This window comes from Sceloporus undulatus, chromosome 1 (genome assembly GCF_019175285.1).
Source record: "Sceloporus undulatus isolate JIND9_A2432 ecotype Alabama chromosome 1, SceUnd_v1.1, whole genome shotgun sequence".
NCBI classification, from domain to species: Eukaryota; Metazoa; Chordata; class Lepidosauria; order Squamata; family Phrynosomatidae; genus Sceloporus; species Sceloporus undulatus.
Window position 1 is genome coordinate 112,305,388 of NC_056522.1, and position 19,392 is coordinate 112,324,779.

The 19,392-nt window shown below is 39.7% G+C and overlaps 1 protein-coding gene and 1 long non-coding RNA gene across 2 annotated transcripts in view; one reads left to right on the plus strand and one right to left on the minus strand.

Moving 5' to 3' along the window:
• Positions 1-15,101, plus strand: LOC121923123. Its single transcript, XR_006102315.1, has 3 exons — positions 1-535; positions 5,138-5,205; positions 11,101-15,101. It is a non-coding gene; the product is annotated as an uncharacterized LOC121923123 (long non-coding RNA).
• QRSL1 (glutaminyl-tRNA amidotransferase subunit QRSL1) overlaps positions 8,318-19,392 on the minus strand; it is a 22,996-nt gene continuing 11,921 nt past the window's right edge. Inside the window, exons 6-11 of the mRNA XM_042453217.1 lie at positions 19,150-19,325; positions 18,897-19,009; positions 15,097-15,289; positions 11,806-11,923; positions 10,294-10,499; positions 8,318-8,712 (exon numbers count right to left, since the gene is read on the minus strand). Of these exons, the coding sequence (XP_042309151.1) occupies positions 8,501-8,712; positions 10,294-10,499; positions 11,806-11,923; positions 15,097-15,289; positions 18,897-19,009; positions 19,150-19,325 (1,018 nt within the window). The 3' untranslated portion in view covers positions 8,318-8,500. The remainder of the gene's footprint in view (positions 8,713-10,293; positions 10,500-11,805; positions 11,924-15,096; positions 15,290-18,896; positions 19,010-19,149; positions 19,326-19,392) is intronic.

The window sequence follows — 19,392 nt, forward strand, 5'->3', positions numbered from 1 at the left end:
GAAAAAAGAAAGTATTTTTTTCCGTCTTTTCTCCAGGTCACCCCTCTGAGCCCAAAAAGGAGTTGCCCTTTGCTCTGTACACAGACATGAGAATGGCACCTCGGCTGGAAAGGAAGAGACTGGTTCCTTTTGACTCTTCCACCTCTCAGTATTCCTCTTTGTGCATAGGGAAAAGGACTTTTGTATCACTGGCAGTGATACAAAAATAGGGATCTGTGTGAAGAGGAAGGTGATCTTTATGATGATTTAGTCCCATAGTGATTCTGACACCATTTTTTTTTTTGATGTTCATAATGCTGAAAAAGGAGATACCTGTATGATCAGTATGGGGTCAGAGCTGCTATGGGATGCTGCATCCCTAATGATATCCATCCCTTCTCAAAAAGGGAAGCAATGTGGAACTAGATGGTACAGAGCACTAACTATGAGACTTTATCTTTTGGGAAACTCCTTCCACATTGATAGGGCTCATAAAGAAGGACTGCACATCACTCATGGAAAGTCTGCATGGTACAGAGGATTCTGAATTTCAAAGGTATGTAGCAAAGTGGGATGTCTGTTAAATATGAACATAGGCAAAGTCTTTTGGCCCAGACTTGACCCAAATAGATTAAATTTGTTTCTGTGTGATTAGCAACCTGCCCTACATTACACACCCCTGAAACAAATGTATCTCTGTCATCTAGAAGTAAAAGTGATTAGATTTTTAGATGCGGCGAAATTTCAGGAATACGAAAATTCTGCTAGAACATGGCCACATACCTCGCCTCAAAAAACCCACAAAAAATAAATAAGTGATTAGTCTTGATTAGGGGAAATCCACCAGGGATTCTTCAGACCAGGACTATTATGTTCTGAATACCTATTGAAAGTCTGAGACGAGACAGACCACAACTGCCAGAGTTACTGTTGTGAGTGAAACCAAACAGTTTGTGATTCATTCTAAGGCCAACTTCCTACAAACGTCTACCTGGGCACAGGCATATGTAGGGGCTGTTGGCTACATACATCCAAAACATATAGCCAATCAGGCCATATATATTATAGGTATCTGGCACTGTTTCATATGTTCATTTACTGTTTTACCATAATTCTTTTAATCTTATTTTACTTACTATTTTTGTTATTGTAATGTTTTTCTCTTGGACTGGCCAAAAGCCATTCGTAATAAAACCAGCTACAAAGAATGACAATGTTCCATGCCTTATAAATGGTCTGTGGTCAGGGTAAGAGCACCAGCACAGTGTAGTGGTTTCAGCGTTAGGCTATGACTCTGGAGATAGTTTGATTCCCCCACTTAGTTATGGAAATCTACTGGGGAACCATGGGCAAGTCATACACTTCCAGCTCCAGAAAACCCTGTGATAGGGTTACATTAGGGTTACAATAAGTCGGAATGACTTGAAGGCACACAACAAAAGTCATGGCCAATAGCTTTTTAGAGCAGCTTTAGTTCCATGAAAGTACACTGACCACAGGTCATTTGTTGTTAATAATATGATTTCAGAAATTATTCCACCTCTAACACTTCCTTGATGTGTATTTAGAGCTTGGAAAAATGGGCCACGGTGGCTATGGGATTCTGTAGTCAAAAAAGTAACTTTCAGAACTCTGATTTGGTAGGGGTTACTTATCATATAAGTGTATCTGCAAAAGACATGGCTGATGAGAATTAAGAGTATTGACTATTATATGAGTCATTTGTTAGATTAGCATTAGAAGCAAATTTGGGCCATATGAAAAGTTAACTATAAGAAATGAAACTTCCTGCAACTTCTTTAGTCTGGGACTCACAATTTTCCCCTTGTCTTATTTATTTGCTTTCATGCATCCTGACATTTGCAATGAAATCTGCCAAAAAGAAAGATAATATATATTTCTGTTGAGTAATAGTGTTATGCTATGATTGCAGCAGTCCTAAGAGAACATTCCTTTCTGAAGAGTACTCAAGCAGTTTTTTAGTAGAAGATTTGAACCTGAGTCGCTCATATCTTAACAATTAACCCTTATGATGAAGAAACAAAATGTAAATTGCATTTTAGGGATGCTTCCCATATTCCATTTTGTATTCAGAAAGCAAGTTAAATTCAAAAGAATGTTGACAATCTTGTTTTTCCTGTAACTGTCCTGATTATTGTACTTACATTTGTAAATTCCGAAGGGGAAGAGTTAGAGTGGTACAGTGGTTTGAGTGTTGCGTTGTGATTCTGGAGACCAGGGTTCAAATCCCCACTCAGCCATGGTAATTCACTGAGTGACCTTGGGAAAGTCACACTCTCTCAGCCTCAGAAGAAGGCAAAGGCAAAGGTAAACCTCCTCCAAACAAATCTTTCCAAGAAACCCCCCATATAGGGTCTTAGGGTCACCCTAAGTCAGAAATGACTTGAAGGCACACACAAACAAATTTTGAGGGGGAAAACCATACTTTCCCAGCAGACTGGAGGAGGGCAAACGTCCCCATATTCAAAAAGGAAAAAAAGAGGATCCCAACAATTATCGTCCAGTTAGTTTGACATCAATACCAGGAAAGATTCTAGAGCAGATCATTAAACAGAGAGCCTGTGAACATCTAGAAGGCAATGCCATAATCACAAAAAGTCAACACGGGTTTCAGAGAAAGATGTCATGCCAGACAAATCTAATCTCTTTTCTTGATAAAATTACCAGCTTGGTAGATGAAGGGAATGCTGTGGGTATAGTAAATATTGATTTCAATAAGGCCTTTGACAAAGTTTCCCATGATATTCTTGCAAACAAGCTTGTAAAATGTGGGCTAGACAAAGTAACTGTTAAATGGATTTGTAATTGGTTGACTGGCCGAACCCAAAGGGTGCCAACAATGGCTCCTTTTCATCCTGGAGAAAAGTGGCCAGTGGGGTCCCACAGAGCTCTGTCCTGGGGCCAGTGTTAATCAACATCTTTATCAATGACTTGGATGACAGAATTGGGGGTATACTTAGCAAATTTGCAGATGACACCAAATTAGGAGGAGTAGCTAATACCCCTGAGGACAGGATCAAAAGTCAAAATGACCTTAATAGATTAGAAAGCTGGGCCAAAGCTAACAAAATGAATTTCAACACGGAGAAATGTAAGGTGGAAAAATGAAATACATAGGTAAAGGATGGGTGACACCTGGCTTAAAGAGACTACATATGAAAGGGATCTAGGAGTCCAAGTAGACCACAAATTGAACATGAGTTAACAGTGCGATGCGGCAGCTGAAAAGGCTAATGCGATTTTAGGCTGCATCAATAGAAGTATAGTATCTAGATCAAGGAAAGTAATAGTGCCACTCTATTCTGGTTTGGTCAGGCCCCACCTGGAATATTATGTCCAGTTCTGGGCACCACAATTCAAAAAGGACATTGAGAAACTGGAGCATGTCCAAAGGAGGACAACCAAAATGGTGAAAGGTCTGGAAACCATGCCCTATGAGGAATGACTTAATAATAATAATAATAATAATAATTTGTTTTATTTATATACTGCTATTCCAAAGATCATAGCGGTGAACAGCAAGTAAGCTAATTAGCAAGTAAGCTAATTTGCCCCCAACAGTCTGGGTACTCATTTTAGCGACCTCGGAAGGATGCAAGCCTGAGTCGAGCTTGGGCCCTTTTGCTGGTCTTGAACTCGCAACCTTGTGGTCTTGAGTGAATGGCTGCAGTACAGGCATTTAACCACTGTGCCAGCAGGGCTCCTTAGGGAGTTGGGGATGTTTAGCCTGGAGAAGAGAAGGTTAAGAGGTGATATGATAGTCCTGTTTAAATATTTAAAGGGCTGTCATATTGAGATGGGAGCAAGCTTGTTTTCTGCTGCTGCAGAAACTAGGACCCAGAGAAATGGATGCAAGCTCCAGGAAAAGAGATTCCACCTGAACATTAGGAGGAACTTCCTGACAGTAGGGCTGTTCAACAGTGGAACAAACTCCCTCGGAGTGTAGTGGAGTCTCCTTCCTTAGAGGTCTTTAAACAGAGGCTGGATGGCCATCTGTCAGGGATGCTTTGATTGAGATTTCCTGCATGGCAGGGGATTGGACTGGATAGCCCTTGTAGCTCTATTATTCTATGATTCTATATAGAGAGAATTCATAAACAGTACACGAGCTGTGTAATTAAGCTTGTTTTTGGATACAGAATGAAATACATAAAGTAACCCTCTCACACCATCTGTCCCAGAGCAGTAGTTTTCGTGCTTTGGATATTTTGAACTCTCAGAAATCCAGATCTTCAGCCATGATGAATAGGACTTCTGGGAACTGAAGACTCAAACATCTCGAAGGCCAAAGGCTGAGTACCACTGTATTAAAAGGATAGGGAATGGTTGACTTTTCAACTGTTTTGGCCTACATCTCCCATCAGCTCCAGTTGCTATGGTCCCTGATAAGAAATTGTAGGAAATGTAATCGAAAACATCTTAAAGATAAATCTTTCCCACTTCTGTACTAAAGCTTGACCTAGTGAGAAAACAGATGTTGTCTTGATAAAGGATGCTAGCTAATGGATCCCATCCTTGTATTTATGTACTCCCCAAATGACTGAGCAAGCTCACTATAGTACTGCAGGAGCAGAGCTTGACACAAGTTATAGTTGGACTGCAATACCCAGAATTTTACAGCCAGCATGGCCAATGGCATAATGATAGGAGCCCTGGTGACACAGTGGTAAAATGCCTGTACTGCAGCCACTCATTCAAAACCATAAGGTTGTGAGTTCAAGACCAGAAAAAGGGCTCAAGCTTGACTCAGGCTTGCATCCTTCCAAGGTCGCTAAAATGAGTACCCAGATAGCTGGGGGCAAATTAGCTTACAGTTGTAAACTGCTTAGACACTCCTTAGGTGGTATGAAGCGGTATATAAATGAAGCTTGTTTGTTTGTTTGCTGGAAGCTGTGGTCCAAAAGACTAACTTTTCCAAGGCCTGAACAGCATATTTCATACTGAGACAAACCACCACAGGATTTTATTTTATTTAAAATGTAAAAGCTTGGAGCCAATCTTGAAAGCATCCAGATTTAGGATCGACATACTGTATAATGGTCCAGTAGTTCTGGATTCTTAGAAAGTTTCTGCAAGGACAGGCAGTTCTTCTGGTTTATAATAAATACTGCATAAAGTCCAATTTGTTTTGTTGCAGCTGCCTCAAGCTAAATTGAAAAGAGGAAAGTGAATTGGTTCTGTAAGCACATAGGATCCCTTTATCAGGTAAGTATCATTTAGCTATAAGTATTGGTAAGTAAATTTCATCTAAATCTTCAGTGTACAATCCACTGAAACCAAGAGGTTGTGCATTCACAAACAGTTTTAGAATTGAGGAATGAGGCTTGCTTTGCTTTGTTGTCATTTGCTGTAAATTCTCATCAATTGTAACTGGATTCCTCTTCTTTTTAATTCAGATGTCCTTCTGAAAACCAAAAGCTTTTCTTATTGATGACTGTGCTTTGTATAAATAGCTCATATTCTCATGAGACTTCTGTACTGAGATTAGTATTCAAAATGATTCATTTTCACCTAAAATGAAAACACAATTTCATCACACTCTGATTACTTGTCCTCTGCATGTGTGTGATCAATACTCCTAGTTCAAGAAGCTTCTTGAAAGATTGTGTATGTGTCTATGTGCAAGATGCTAAGAAAATAAAGATCACAACACATTTTATTTAGACTGTACTGGCCCGGAGCTGATTTAAAAGACAATTTAAACTAGATTATAATATGTTTCTGTTGTTGAAAGAGGGGCCAAAGTGGCATAGTGGTTTGAGTGTTGGACTACAAACTCTGGTGAACAGGGTTTGATTCCCTGCTCAGCCATGAAACCCACTGGGTCACCTTGGGCAAGTCATACTCTCATTCTTAGGGATAGCAAACCTTCTCTGAACAAATCTTGTCAAGAAAACTCCATGATGATAGGTGCCTTAGGGTCACCATAGGATGCAGTGGCTTAGTGGTAAAGCCACCAGAAGCTTGGTAGTTCAAGACCCGGGTGCTGCATGATGGGATGAGCTCCTGTCACTAGTCCCAGTTTCTGCCAACCTAGCAGCTCAAAAGCATGCAAATGCAAAAATATAAATACTGTATATATTCATGTATAAGTCTAGAAATTTTAGTCAAGAAATTGACCTCAAAATCCTAGGTTGAATTATCCATGGATGAAATGTAAATATTATACTTTAACTCTTATTAAAAAGGGAATCATCCCATGGTGAAAGGCAAGAGTGCAATCTGTTCTAGAAATACTGACCTACCTCTACTCTCTCTTCCATCTAGCATTTAGTGTGAGCTAAAACAGTTATGCCTGCTTTGCTTCACCATTTAGATCCTGTTACATGCCTCTAGGTTTTACCCTCGACATATCCAAAGGTCATACGAAAATCCATAATTTTGTCTCCAAAACCTGTCCTCAACTTATACATGAGGTCGACTTATTACGGTAGGTACCACTTTGGTGGGAAGTTAACAGTGTTCAGTGCAGTCATGCTGGCCACATGACCACCAGAGTCATCTTTGGACAATGCTGGGTCTTTGGCTTAGGAACAGAGATAAGCACTGTCCCCTACAGTCAGAACTACCTTTATCTTTAGGGTCACCATAAACTGTAAATGATTTGAAGGCACACAACAACAATGTTGAAAGGGAGACACAATGGTGGTCTAAGTAAAAAAAATTCATTTTCTGTAATCTCCAACTATAAATGGGGAAAGGAATACAGGCAATGATTCAGAACTCTAGCCCATTTGATATATTACTGCCATATGACTTGCCAGTGCTAAGCTCCCAAACATAACAATTTGGAGATAAAACAGGATTAGTGAGCACTATTGCTAAGGCCCCAAACTCACAGGCCAAAAAAAGCAGTTTCCAGTCACTTTTGGGGACGTGGTGTTTAGATGACCCACAGAGACTGGTTGTTGTTACTGTTGTTATGTCCCATCAAGTCAGCTTTGACTTGCAGTGACCCTAACAAGAGCCCCAGTCATCAACAGCCCTGCTCAGGTCTTGCAAACTCAGGGCCATGACTTCTTTGATTGAATCCATCTACCTGTAGAGTGGTCTTCCTCTTTTCCTACTGACTTCCACTTTGCAAAGCCTTATCATCTCATCATGGTCTGTCCATACTGTGACAGCCTCAGTTTAGTCATCTTGGTTTCTAATGAGAGTTCAGGCTTAATTTGCTCTTGCAAATTGGTATTTTTGATGGTGTATGTTTGGGGCACTGGGAAATACAGCTGACTAAATTTCACCACCAAGGTGGGGAAGAGAAGAAAGGTGGTTTATGTGTTGGTCAGATTGCACAATGACTTAAAGGTGGAGTGAAGAACCTTAGCCTCTGGGCTTGAATTTGGTCATCCTGGGTTCTCTATCTGGGAAGTGGAGTAGGTATATATTCAGCAGGCCATACTTTCTTCCCTCTAACACTATTATTTGTTGATTCCCTTGCTTTTATGTTGGGTTCCCTCCCACTATGAGAAGGAAAGGCTTTCCCTAAAGCTTAGTTAGGGGAACCTTTTCTAAGGCTTAGTTAGGGAAGCCAGCATAGTGGTAGTGGTTTGAGAACTGGACTATGACTCTGTAGGAATCCCTCCTCAGCAAAGGAAACCCACTGGGTGATCTTGGGCAAGTCATAGCCTCAGAAGGCAAAGGTAGCCTCCTCCAAAAAAATCTTGCCAAGAAAGTCATGTGAAAGGTTCACTTTAGGGTTGCCATAAGCTGGAAATGACTTAAAGGCACGCCACTACAACAAGACTTGATTACTGGCAGTAAGAACTTTTAACATAAAATGTACAGGTGTTTTGAGTCTTTTGCCCACAGCCCTATCCAGCCCCTGGCAACTTATCTGAAATGGAATTCAATTATCAGGCTGAAAGTGGCTTCTCACCCTTGCCCTAAATGGGACATCATGCAGGTTTCTGACTACCACTGTTAACAGAAGCCTCTTCCTCAAATTCCATAGCCCTCCAAAAATTGATTCATTGTCCTTCATTCATTCATTTTGGATATGTACAAGGAGCAGCAATGAGGAGAGGGAAATTTGCTTCTCTTTAGTCTGCTGATGGAAGCAGGGAATGCACCATGCTGGACCCTGGCTGATATTAGCCTCTTTAGGTCTTGCTTGTACATTTGGGTTTCAAAAATTAGCATGTACTATTGTAGCTTGGCTCAGCCTTGATGGTCATCTGACCTTTGCACACTGAGTGAAACAGCAGTCTTTGTAATATACTGTGCTGGTTATCCTGTGATGGTGAATTTAGATTGAAATATATTTGTTGGAAAAACTTACTAGCCTTCCATTAAACAATAATTTAGAAACCATGACAAGTTCAAATCTGATGATAATTTAATTGCACTGAAAATATACTAGATGGTTTCAGTTTGTATTTCTTTCCAAAGTTCTTGAATAAGAGAGATATCATTTATACAGAAATTACGTTCAAAACACAAAGCTTTGGACTCCCCATAATCTTTTTCCCTTCCCTGTATAAATAAATCCTCCAGTCATGCTTCATGAAAAAAATGCAGACTGCTCCTGGTGAGAGACAGTGTCAAGATGATCCATGACCCTTTCTAGCTGTATGGCAGGGAACTTCACTTGATTTTCAAACCATTTTGCTACTGTGAGAAGTTTTGCCTCATGGAAAGCAGGACCAATAAATTGCAGCCCAATTGGTAAGCCTTCCTCAGACAGGGCAGAAGGAACACTTACAGCTGGCAGCCCTGAAAGACATAACAAACCATTCTTGCATCATTTCAAAGGAATACACACCATTTCATGTCAGCACCAGAACAAATATATATACACATGGCACATATACATTTATGTAACCTTTTTACACTTGTAGTCAACTAGACACATTTCTTTACTTCAATGGTTCTTAACCTATGGTTCACAAAACCTCAGGGAACTGCAGTGTCTTCATAGTGGGTCCATAAAGGATTGAAGACTGCTCAGCCCACCTCCTCCTTGCAATGGAGCAGCCACTTAATAGGAGCCAAGGCAAAGGCTGCCTGGTTGGGTCTGTTCGTTCAATTCGCAAACTGGCAGGAAGAAGCAGGTGGAAAGTCTTTCCTCCCCCTCTGGTATCTCTGAGAAAAGGTTTAAAGGATGGTGTTATTGCTAATGGTTCAGTGTTTAGGTTTGATGATGATGACGTTTTTAAAATTTTGACTTAAGTCTTGGGGACGAAGCCATGTATTTTATGGACTGTGGAGCAGTTCTGACTTATACATGTCTAGGAGTAAAAATAATGAGCTGAAAATACATGGTCTTTGTCTAAGAGTAAGAATAATAAGCTGAGTAAGAGCAAGATTCTTAGTTCAACTCATCATGATCAAGATGGTGACAAATAGCCATCTGCTACTTACATGGCAGGGAGTGGCAATAGGGAGACCATGTTGCAAAGCCCATTGGAGCAAGAATATTCATTATAAACCTATGATTCCTGCCTGATAATCAATTTATTAGTATTTGATTCAAACACTTTGCAACATGGTCTGCCTCTTGTCACCATCGCAATCATAAGGAAGGCAGAATTTTTACCTCTCCAGTTCTTCCAGTTATTGTCTTGGTAACAGGCAAGGGGTATTCCTCCAGCATAGGATAGCATGCTTGGATGTCTGTTTCCTCAAACAATGTCTGGGCCATTTCCTGGCTTCCAGTTTTAATATCAAAATGGCCAGAGTTTGTCATTTGAAGCTATAGTTAATGCATCATGGTTTCAGAAAAGCCAAATGATTAGATTCAAAATGCTGTTAAGCTAGCTAGCAGAACCAAATTCTGTGAAAGGATGTAATAAAGTGGCCTAAATAGCCCCAATATGAAGCCCAATTACATGTTCTGAATAATTAGCTGGAGAACCAGCATGGTATAGATGGTATAGTGGTTTGAGTGTTGAACCAGGATTCTGAAGAGTAGGGTTCAAATTCCTGCTTGGCCATGGAAATCCACTGGGTGGCCTTGGGCAAATCATACTCTCTCAGAGTTAGAGGAAGGCAAAGGCAAACCCATTTTGAACAAATCTTGCCCCCCCCCCCAATAGCTTTGCCCTTAGATTGCCATAAGTCAGAAATGACTTGAAGGCACACAGCAACAATACTTGGCAGATATAGTATGTCTGGGGTGAACGATGATTAGATTTGATCAATGTTCTAAATAAGATGTTATCAGTTAAAAAGGGCCACCAGATTCTGATATTTACATCCCTCCTGTGCTGAAGAAAGACCAAGAAATGGCTGGAAAGGACCGGTTCAAGAAAAAAGGCATTAGCAGTGTCATTAGCAACAGACAAATTTACATACCAGCCATATTGGCAGCCTGTGTGAAAATGTCATCCTGTGTGCTGCGGGTTCTGTTGTCCTCTTTGATGAATTCTGTGTATGGCACAGCATGGCTGAGAGTAGTTGGAGTAAGCAAAATATCAACACCAGAACTGAAGAGTTTTGCAAAATCAGTGGCAATGAGTCTTCTTACTTTCTGGGCTTTGAGGAAATACTTCTCATAGTTTCTAGGAGGAGAGGTAGAAGGATAGATCTGTGAGAACTGGAAATAGTAAAATGAGTCATTCTTCTCATCTTGAAGCCAACTAGGGCATGGAGAGGTGGCATAAATGGAAATTTTTCTGAGTCTGCTAATAAATCCAACCCTGTCTATCAATGCATAATGACACTGGCATCAACTTCACAGTATTTCCTTAGTATGATCCTCTCAGAAGCAAAGCTTCTTGCTAAATTACTAAATATGAAACATTCAGACGAGATCGGGCAAAATGCTCAGTGAGTTTACACAGAAAGTGTGTGTGGAAATAAGCCACTTTTTCAGGCTTATTTTGTGGGACTTGTAGGACTACAGTATCCTTGTATATACCTTTAAGGAACCATATGTCTTGATTCAGCACCTGAAGCCTATTGTAGAGGCTTAGTATATTTCCACACACACTTTCTGTGTAAACTCACTGAGCATTTTGCCAATTTTGCTGCTTATCAGTCAAGCTTAACAGTTTGGAGACGTGGGTAAGCTAATTTTGGTCATTCTGCTATTATGTACTATCATGCTAATTATTACTTTTGTTAATGGTTGTACTAATTTTTGTTACTTTGTATGCCCAGAATCATGTTATATTTGTAATGGTAGTCTGACAATGAACCATGAAGATTTCTGATGAAGACCAACTAAGGTCGAAACGGCCCTAAAAGTACTCCGGAGGTAGCCGTCCTACCTGGGAAGACTACTCATCATATCTTCATGCTCTGTTGCTGCAAGCACCAAGGATAAATATTTCCCAAAGGGACTGAGGAGACTGGGTTGCTGCAGTTGAATATATGGATGTTGATTACCAAATACAACCACAGAGTTATATTATAGTACCATATATGTAAATGTGATTACTCTTATGATTGGGATGTAAAACCATGTGGATAATACATATGGGTACTTTTTGATAAATAGACACGTCTCGGTCAGATCATTTTATTGTTAATTTACAACTATTGTTGTCCCCCTTTTGTTGGTTTGTAGTATTGGATAGAAAACAAATATAATTAGATATATACAGAAATACATCATTTAGAAAAAAGCAAAATGATATCTCAGATAAGAGGGAACACAAGTGAGAGAGGGGGGAATGTCAAATATTAAATTATGCATATTTTAGGGGAAATATTTTGCTCTATATTACAGCTGTAGCAGTATCAGCAATAATAATAATGCCTTAACTAGGCGGAAAAATCTGTCCAACATGAGTAATGTCATCCTTAATTGAACAACAAATAACATGCTAACTAAGTTTAAGCTGCAAAATGTGCTGAACTTACTGTTTTAGCAAGAAGTAGTTTCCTGATAGAATTCTTCCTCTTACAACATCATTAAAACCTTCTCGGCGTGTCGCTGCATACAAGGCTTCAGTTGATTTGTCAACACTGCTTCGATGTCCTAAAATTAGAAGTCACTGGATTTTTGGAAACATATCCTAAAACTCTTCAAAACTGCCTCATGAAAAAATAACAGAAATAACTGCAGCATAAATCATGAAAGTATACTAGAGCTTGCGTGTTGCCATTGCATATGGCTCAACATCAAACAATCTGTTTTATTCATGGATAAAGAATCAAGACTTTCTCATAGATCCCAACAACAGGTTTTTAAGGCAGATATTCAGATTTGGACTAAACTGGATGTTCTTGGCTGAATATTTCTGGTATAAAACGAAACATGTGAGGGGTCTCAAATCTTCCCGTAGAGCAGCCTCTGAAAGGCTAGGGGGGTCCCAGTAGCCTCCTAGGAGACCTTCAAGGGCAACACCTGCTTCTGTCTATCCCTCCCCAAAACAGCAAAAAATTCTTTATCCCCAAACCAGTATTTTTGACCTCTGGGGGCCCCTGGAGGGCCACATGTAGCCCACAGCTGCACTTTCCACACACCCTCCCTATAATGTCCCAGAAGTTGCCTTTCTCATGTATGTTTGTTTGTTCATTGTTTTCAGCTGATGTGATTCAGCCAGGACAGGTGACAACATTTATAATCTGAACTTTTAATAGACTTTGTGACTTCTGAAGGTAATTTTAAATCTTTTCACTGTTGTAGAAACTTCTGTTTCCTCTGTCATTAGTACTGGTGGTACTGCTGTGTTATGATGAGAGAATTTATTTTACAGGCCGAGATATTACTGAGCTTTGTGCACTTGCATAAGATGATTTCTTCTTCCCTTTGCATGAGTGGGGGAATAAGCCGGGAACCCACAATCAATTATAGCTGCATTAGGACTAAATCAGAAACTGCAGCCAGTGGCTCTAAACAAGCCAGTCTTCAAAAATCAACATTAAACCATGACTTCAGATCTTGGCCTGTTTAGAAGCTAAGAACCAGAGTTTCTTGGCTTCAAAGTAATCAGCCAGTAAAGCTAAATGAAGTTCCTGCCGTATTTCTCTGCTCTTATGAAGGAAAGAGCAAAGAATCATCTTAACTAAACCTGAATATGGTCAACGTGTCAAATTTACTCAACATTCAATACATCTTTTGACAAGACAGTTCTTTTAATTAGAAATGTTCCCATTAATTCTATAAAGTACAGCTATTCAAATTAGTATAATATAAACGTCTGTATAATAGGATCCTCTCAACGTTGTATTTTATCTCAAAATTTGCTCACAAATGTCCTAAAACTTGTTGTGCCATTAAAATGTCATTTAGGATAAGGCATGCCAAATGTTACATATCATATCAAAAACATCACCCAGTGCAGGCATTACAGCATCAGTTACAGACTCAAATTTTTAATATTCTGACAAATGTTTCAAATTCAGAGTAAGAGTTCCTTAGCTTTGTCTCTCCTGCTCCAGCTACGTCTAGAGTAAAATGCTGGAAACAGGAAGTCAGGAATGTAGGAGTCAAGGTGTGGAAGTACACTACTTGACTTAATTTGGCACTTTAAAAAAGTATACTGAAAAGTACAGGGTGAGAGCAAGATGAAGCAGAACCCATTGTGTTTGATCAGAGGTATTTCAATGACATTGTCTTCATTCACCAGTTGACCTTGAGCTTAGACCAGCAATTGAGCTGAACAATGCATGCATTTTGTGCTACAGTAAGAGCACACTCTTCAGAGGACACAGCTGAGACAACATTTCTCTCATAACAAAAACACATTCCCAGGAATTACAATAAAAGAAGAAACTTCATACATCAACAGACCTCACTGAAGTCAGTACAAGCCTTTCCAGAGCTTTAAAATGGCTTTGTCAAAGACCTAATCTTTCTGTAATTAAAATGCACATCAGAGTTGGCTCAGAGTTAGCATTGTGCCTTTCTTCTGACATCATTCCTGGAATCTGTACTGATTCAATTGGACCCATGCTATCTGTTGTGACTCACAGACAGGTGTACCTAAGAAGACTAAGAGTCTTCACCCCCAGGAAAATCTGTCTGTTTTGAACACACTTGGTTTTGGTTTCGAATGCTAGGACAGTCTGCTCTGGAGTGAACCAAAGCTTTCCTGGTGCTACAGGTTAACAGGGTTTAACCAGCTTTGTTTTGGAACATAATTCTTTGAACTCCTCCCCAGTTATCAATACATAAACCATGTTTATGGCTGACTGGGGTATTCAGTCTAAAAATGGTAGCTCCTGGGCATAGCTCTTCCTTAACTTTGTTGGGTGGAGTCACTGTTCTATTTGTCAATTTCAGAAATCAACCATTCCTGTTTAATATGCTACTGTCACTATGCCAAGCAACCAACATTCCTACAATCAGCTCTGTTTCTCACTGGATCTCCACTAGGCAAGACAAAACTTGCATTGTGCCTTAATGAGCATTATTCCAGAAGTGGGACACTATTCATTCATTTCTGCAGCCCTTTTCCGCTGGTATTTCGGACATCATGACAGTAAGGTGACAGTAAGGATTAGGAAACCCATCAGAGCTAATCTGGCTGAATCTTTAATATTTCTGGATCATAGACAGCCATGAATTAACCAACTACACCCAGTGAAAATTTCACATGCATGTTTTAATCTGTGGCAGAATGGACAAAATTGGGGATGTGGAAGTCAAAATAAAAGTTCTGTATTGGATTTTTATAGGAAAATGCACTTCTCCTTTAAGTAGGACACCTTAAATGACACAAGCAGGCTTTCATTTGCATCCTTTAACAGTTTTCAATTTATCTTCAGTTTAGGCACAACAAATTATCTAGAATGACAATGTATGTGCATCCACATGCACACACACACCTATCACTTCTGAAGCTTCCACTGGCTGGCTCTCAGTTCTTTTTATCATGTTTGCTTATGATTCTTCAGAAGAACATATATCTGTGCCTGCACAAAATCAGACAGAAACATGGAGACAAGAACCATGGTGGCCAGCAACTACTAAAAACATAAATGAGAACTACAAGAGCAATGGTGCTGAGAAAAGGGAGACTCAAACCAAAAGCTAGAACCAATTCTAGAAGCTTAGCAGATCTTACATAGTTCATGGACTGGTAAAGATGAAGAGTGGTTTATAACACCTCAGCTGTCCTTCTTAATAAGATTTTTATTACATTAACTCTCTGGGAAATGAATCTATAACCTCTGTGCAAGAAATCCTTTACAGAAAAGACTTACCATACTCAAGGCCATCAAATCGAGCCATGTTTGATGCTACTTCTGTTGCGCACAGCACATGGTAACAGACAATGGAGTAACCAGTATGGGGCAGACTCACATCTACTACGTTGGCACCAGCTTTCTCAAAAAGGTCAGCTGCCTTGGACCATACTGCCAGTGTTTCACGAGACAGTCCTGGTATATTGTATTCCTTTGGAGGGCAAAAGAAAAAAAAGCATAGTTCTATGCATAAACATAGATATGGATATATATGCATTTTACAAGTTTCATCTTGGCTGTAACTGTAAAAAAAAAATCAAGCAGATTATAGAGATTTAAAGCAAACTCCTGAATGCATATGATCTCTCTCTCTCTCTCTCTCTCTCTCTCTCTCTCTCTCTCTCTCTCTCTCTGTCTCTCTCTCGCACACACACAGAGCAGGTTGTTTTTGGTATAGTTTGTTTTTGACCTCAATTACAAACTCAGTGCCAAACCTCACAGGCCAGCTGGTTAGACATGGCTGGGGCAAGATGAACTGCAATAGCTCCAGCACAGGGATTCAGAATTATGAGGTAGAATAATAATAATAATAATAATAATAATAATAATAATAATAATAATAATATCCCACCTCTCCCTGTATTGGATCGAGGTGAGTAACAACAAACAAGAGAACAATAAAAATGCTACACAACAACCCTCAAGTAAAAACATAGCAAAACATCCTAAAACTCCCTCCCACCCTAAAATAGAGTTAAAACAGCAATTCCCAATAAAATGCTCCCAATAAAGTCGATAAAATCCCAAATCCGCTGGGAACAGTTATGCCAAAAGACAGCCAGTGTAGTATACTGGTTTGAGTGTTTGGCTAGGATTCTGGGAGACCAGGCTTCAAATTCCCACTGGGCCATGGAAAGCTACTGGGTGACTGTGGGCAAGGTATACACTCTCAGACTCAGAGAAGAGGCAATGGCAACCCCACTCTGAACAAATGTTGCTGAGAAAACCATGTGATGGTGTTGGCATTAATTGGAAATGATTTGAAATCACACAACATAGACTACTGACTAGGAACTCACTGGCAAAAGAAGTGCCAAGATCATCTTCTTGGATTTTCCATAAGCCCTTACGCAGACTGAAGAGTTTTCAGTTACTACAAAGAGCAACATTAACCAGTACACCTTTATGTCCCATGGTATATTTTCACCCTTATGGTGGTCAATTATCACACATACAGCCCAATTCTACATCATTGGGTGAATCAATCTATAACATGATATTTCTGATCCCCAAAATAACTACTGCATTAATGCTCCTTCAAACCAGAACAAAAATTCTGTTAAAGCATTGTTAACATTTTATCTGTAAACATCATAACTAAATATGGCACATAGCAGATAAGCTTTATCATCTTCCCTGTTTTATCTTGGAATTGTTCAACAAAATGATCACCTAACTTTTGGCCCAGATATATGGCCCAGAACATGAATATAGTTCCCTAAAACACTAAGGGAATATAGGGCCCTAAAACATACACACTTCTCAGGCATTTCATATATTCTTGTCCTGTCCCACTGGAACAGTGGAATCATAGAGCTGGAAGAAACCTCAAGGGCCATCCAGTCCAACCCCCTGCCATGAAGGAAATCTAAATCACTGCATCCCCAACAGATGGCCATCCAGCCTCTGTTTAAAGACTCTAAGGAAGGAGACTCCACTACACTCTGAGGGAGTGTGTTCCACTGTTGAACAGCCCTTACTGTTGAGGTGGAATCTCTTTTCCTGTAGCTTGCATCCATTGCTCCGGGTCATAGTCTCTGAAGCAGCAGAAAACAAGCTTGCTCCCTCCTCAATATGACATCCCTTCTAGTATTTAAACAGGGCAATCATGTCACCCGTTAACCTTCTCTTCTCTGGGCTAAAAATCCCCAGCTCCCTAAGTCATAGGACATCGTTTCCAGACCCTTCACCATTTTGGTCGCCCTCCTTTGGACACGCTCCAGTTTCTCAACATCCTTTAAAAATTTTGGTGCCCTGAACTGGATATAATATTCCAGGTGGGGCCTGACCAAACCAGAATAGAGTGGCCCTATTACTTCCCTTGATCTAGATACTATACTTCTATTGATGCAGCCTAAAATTGCATTGACCTTGTTAGCTGCCGCATCACACTGTTGACTCATATTCAACTTGTGGTCTACTTGGACTCCTAGATCCCTTTCACATGTAGTCTCCTTCAGCCAGGTGTCACCCATCCTATATCTGTTCATTTCATTTTTCCGCTCTAAGTGCAGTACCATTTCTCCGTGTTGAAATTCATTTTGTTAGCTTTGGCCCAGCTTTCTAATCTATTAAGGTCATTTTGACTTTTGATCCTGTCCTCAGGGGTATTAGCTACTCCTCCTAATTTGGTGTCATCTGCAAATTTGATAAGTATACCCCTAATTCTGTCATCTAATTCATTGATAAAGATGTTGAATAGCACTGGGCCCAGGACAGAGCCTTGTGGGACCCCACTAGTCACTTTTCTCCAGAATGAAAATTAGCCATTGTTGAGCACCTTTTGGGTTCGGCCAGTCAACCAATTGCAAATCCATGTAACAATTACATTATCTAGCCCACATTTCACTAGCTTGTTTGTCAGAATGTCATGGGGAACCCTGTCAAAAACCTTACTGAAATCAAGATATACTATATCCACAGCATTCCCTTCATCTAACAAGCTGGTAATTTTATATATAAAAAAGAGATTGGATTTATAATCTCCACAAAGTGTAGGTCTGGATTATTATACATTGAGGAACACTCAAGTAGATTCACAAGGCATGTGTGCAAATATGTTCACTAGATTAGGGCTTGCAAGTGACTGTGTTAGCTCAAAATGCAGCATTATATAACAAATGATTCAATCAAAGACTTAAAGGTTTCCTTCAAAATATTTGGGTGACACACATTGTTGAGTGTCTTTTTCTACTTTCTTTTCCTCTTCACCACCTAGTACTAAAAGTCCTACAACAGACGTGATCTTCCAGATGATCTGTACTACACATTCCTTCCTTGAAGGAGTATTTCTCTTTATAGGTTGAGTCTCCCTTATCCAAAATGCTTAGGTTCAGAGGTGTTTTTGGATTTTTTAATATCTGTATTTGCATATGTGTACATAATGAGGTATCTTGAGGATGGGACCCAAGTCTAAACTACTGTACACCTTATACACATAGTTTGAAGGCAATTTTATACAATATTTTAAATAATTTTCTGCATGAAATGAAGTTTGTGTACATTGAACCATCAGAAAGCAAAGGTGTCACTATCTTAGCCACCCATGAAAAAAGTTTTGGTTTCTGGAATATTTTGGAATTCTGGATAAGGGAAGCTTATCTGGAATTCTGGATAAGGCAGATCTCAGTCATATGCTTGCTAGTGACCAATATCTGCCAGAGGGGTCCTCCTCAGCTGTGGTGCCCCACTTGTGGAATGCCTTCCCCTTAAAGGCCCAACTGGCCCCAGTGTTGGTTTCTTTTCTGCACCAGGTCAAGACATAGCTTTTTATTAAAGACTTTGGAGTCTAATTTAATTTTAAGCATGTCCATGTTTTCAAAACTCCCTTAGCTTTTCCAAGTTGTTTTGTTTGAGCTGTTTAATTTATTTACCAATTTTAATTTGTAATTGTTTTTTTGCTATATATTGTTTTATTTCCTTGAAACCCTAAGATTTCATGATAAAAGGACAGGATAAAAATATTTTATTAAATAAAATGGAGTGCAGCTTTATTTATTTCTCCCCCAACCCAGTGCTGACCAATTACACGTGCTTACCTTTGGTATACCGATGCAAAGATTCTTCAATTCTGTTAAACTGGGTAGCCGAAATGGCTGAAAAGAGTCCTGCACGGTAGTTGAGTCTTTTGGATCATGCCCCCCGAGTACACCTAATATATATATATACTGTATTAAAAATAAACTTTACAAGGTACAGAGAAGAGAGAGGGAAACTACATAAAGGAATTAAATCACGGTTGAGACAAGTGCCTCTAAAAAAAATGCCTGATGAAATGGAGACATCTTATACCCAATATGGTGGCTGCGTCATCAACACATCTTGTTAAAATGCCTGGTACATCCATAGAGTTAACAAGTGGAATAAGACCATGACGAGAAACCAGGCCATAGGTTGGCTTCAGGCCAACAACTCCACAGAGAGAGGCTGGATTTCTGGTAGATCCGCCTGTATCAGAACCCAGTGCCCTATGGTTGAAGAAGAAACAGTGGCAGTTAGGAGCAAACCCCTTATTCGCTCTGCTTTTATAACATT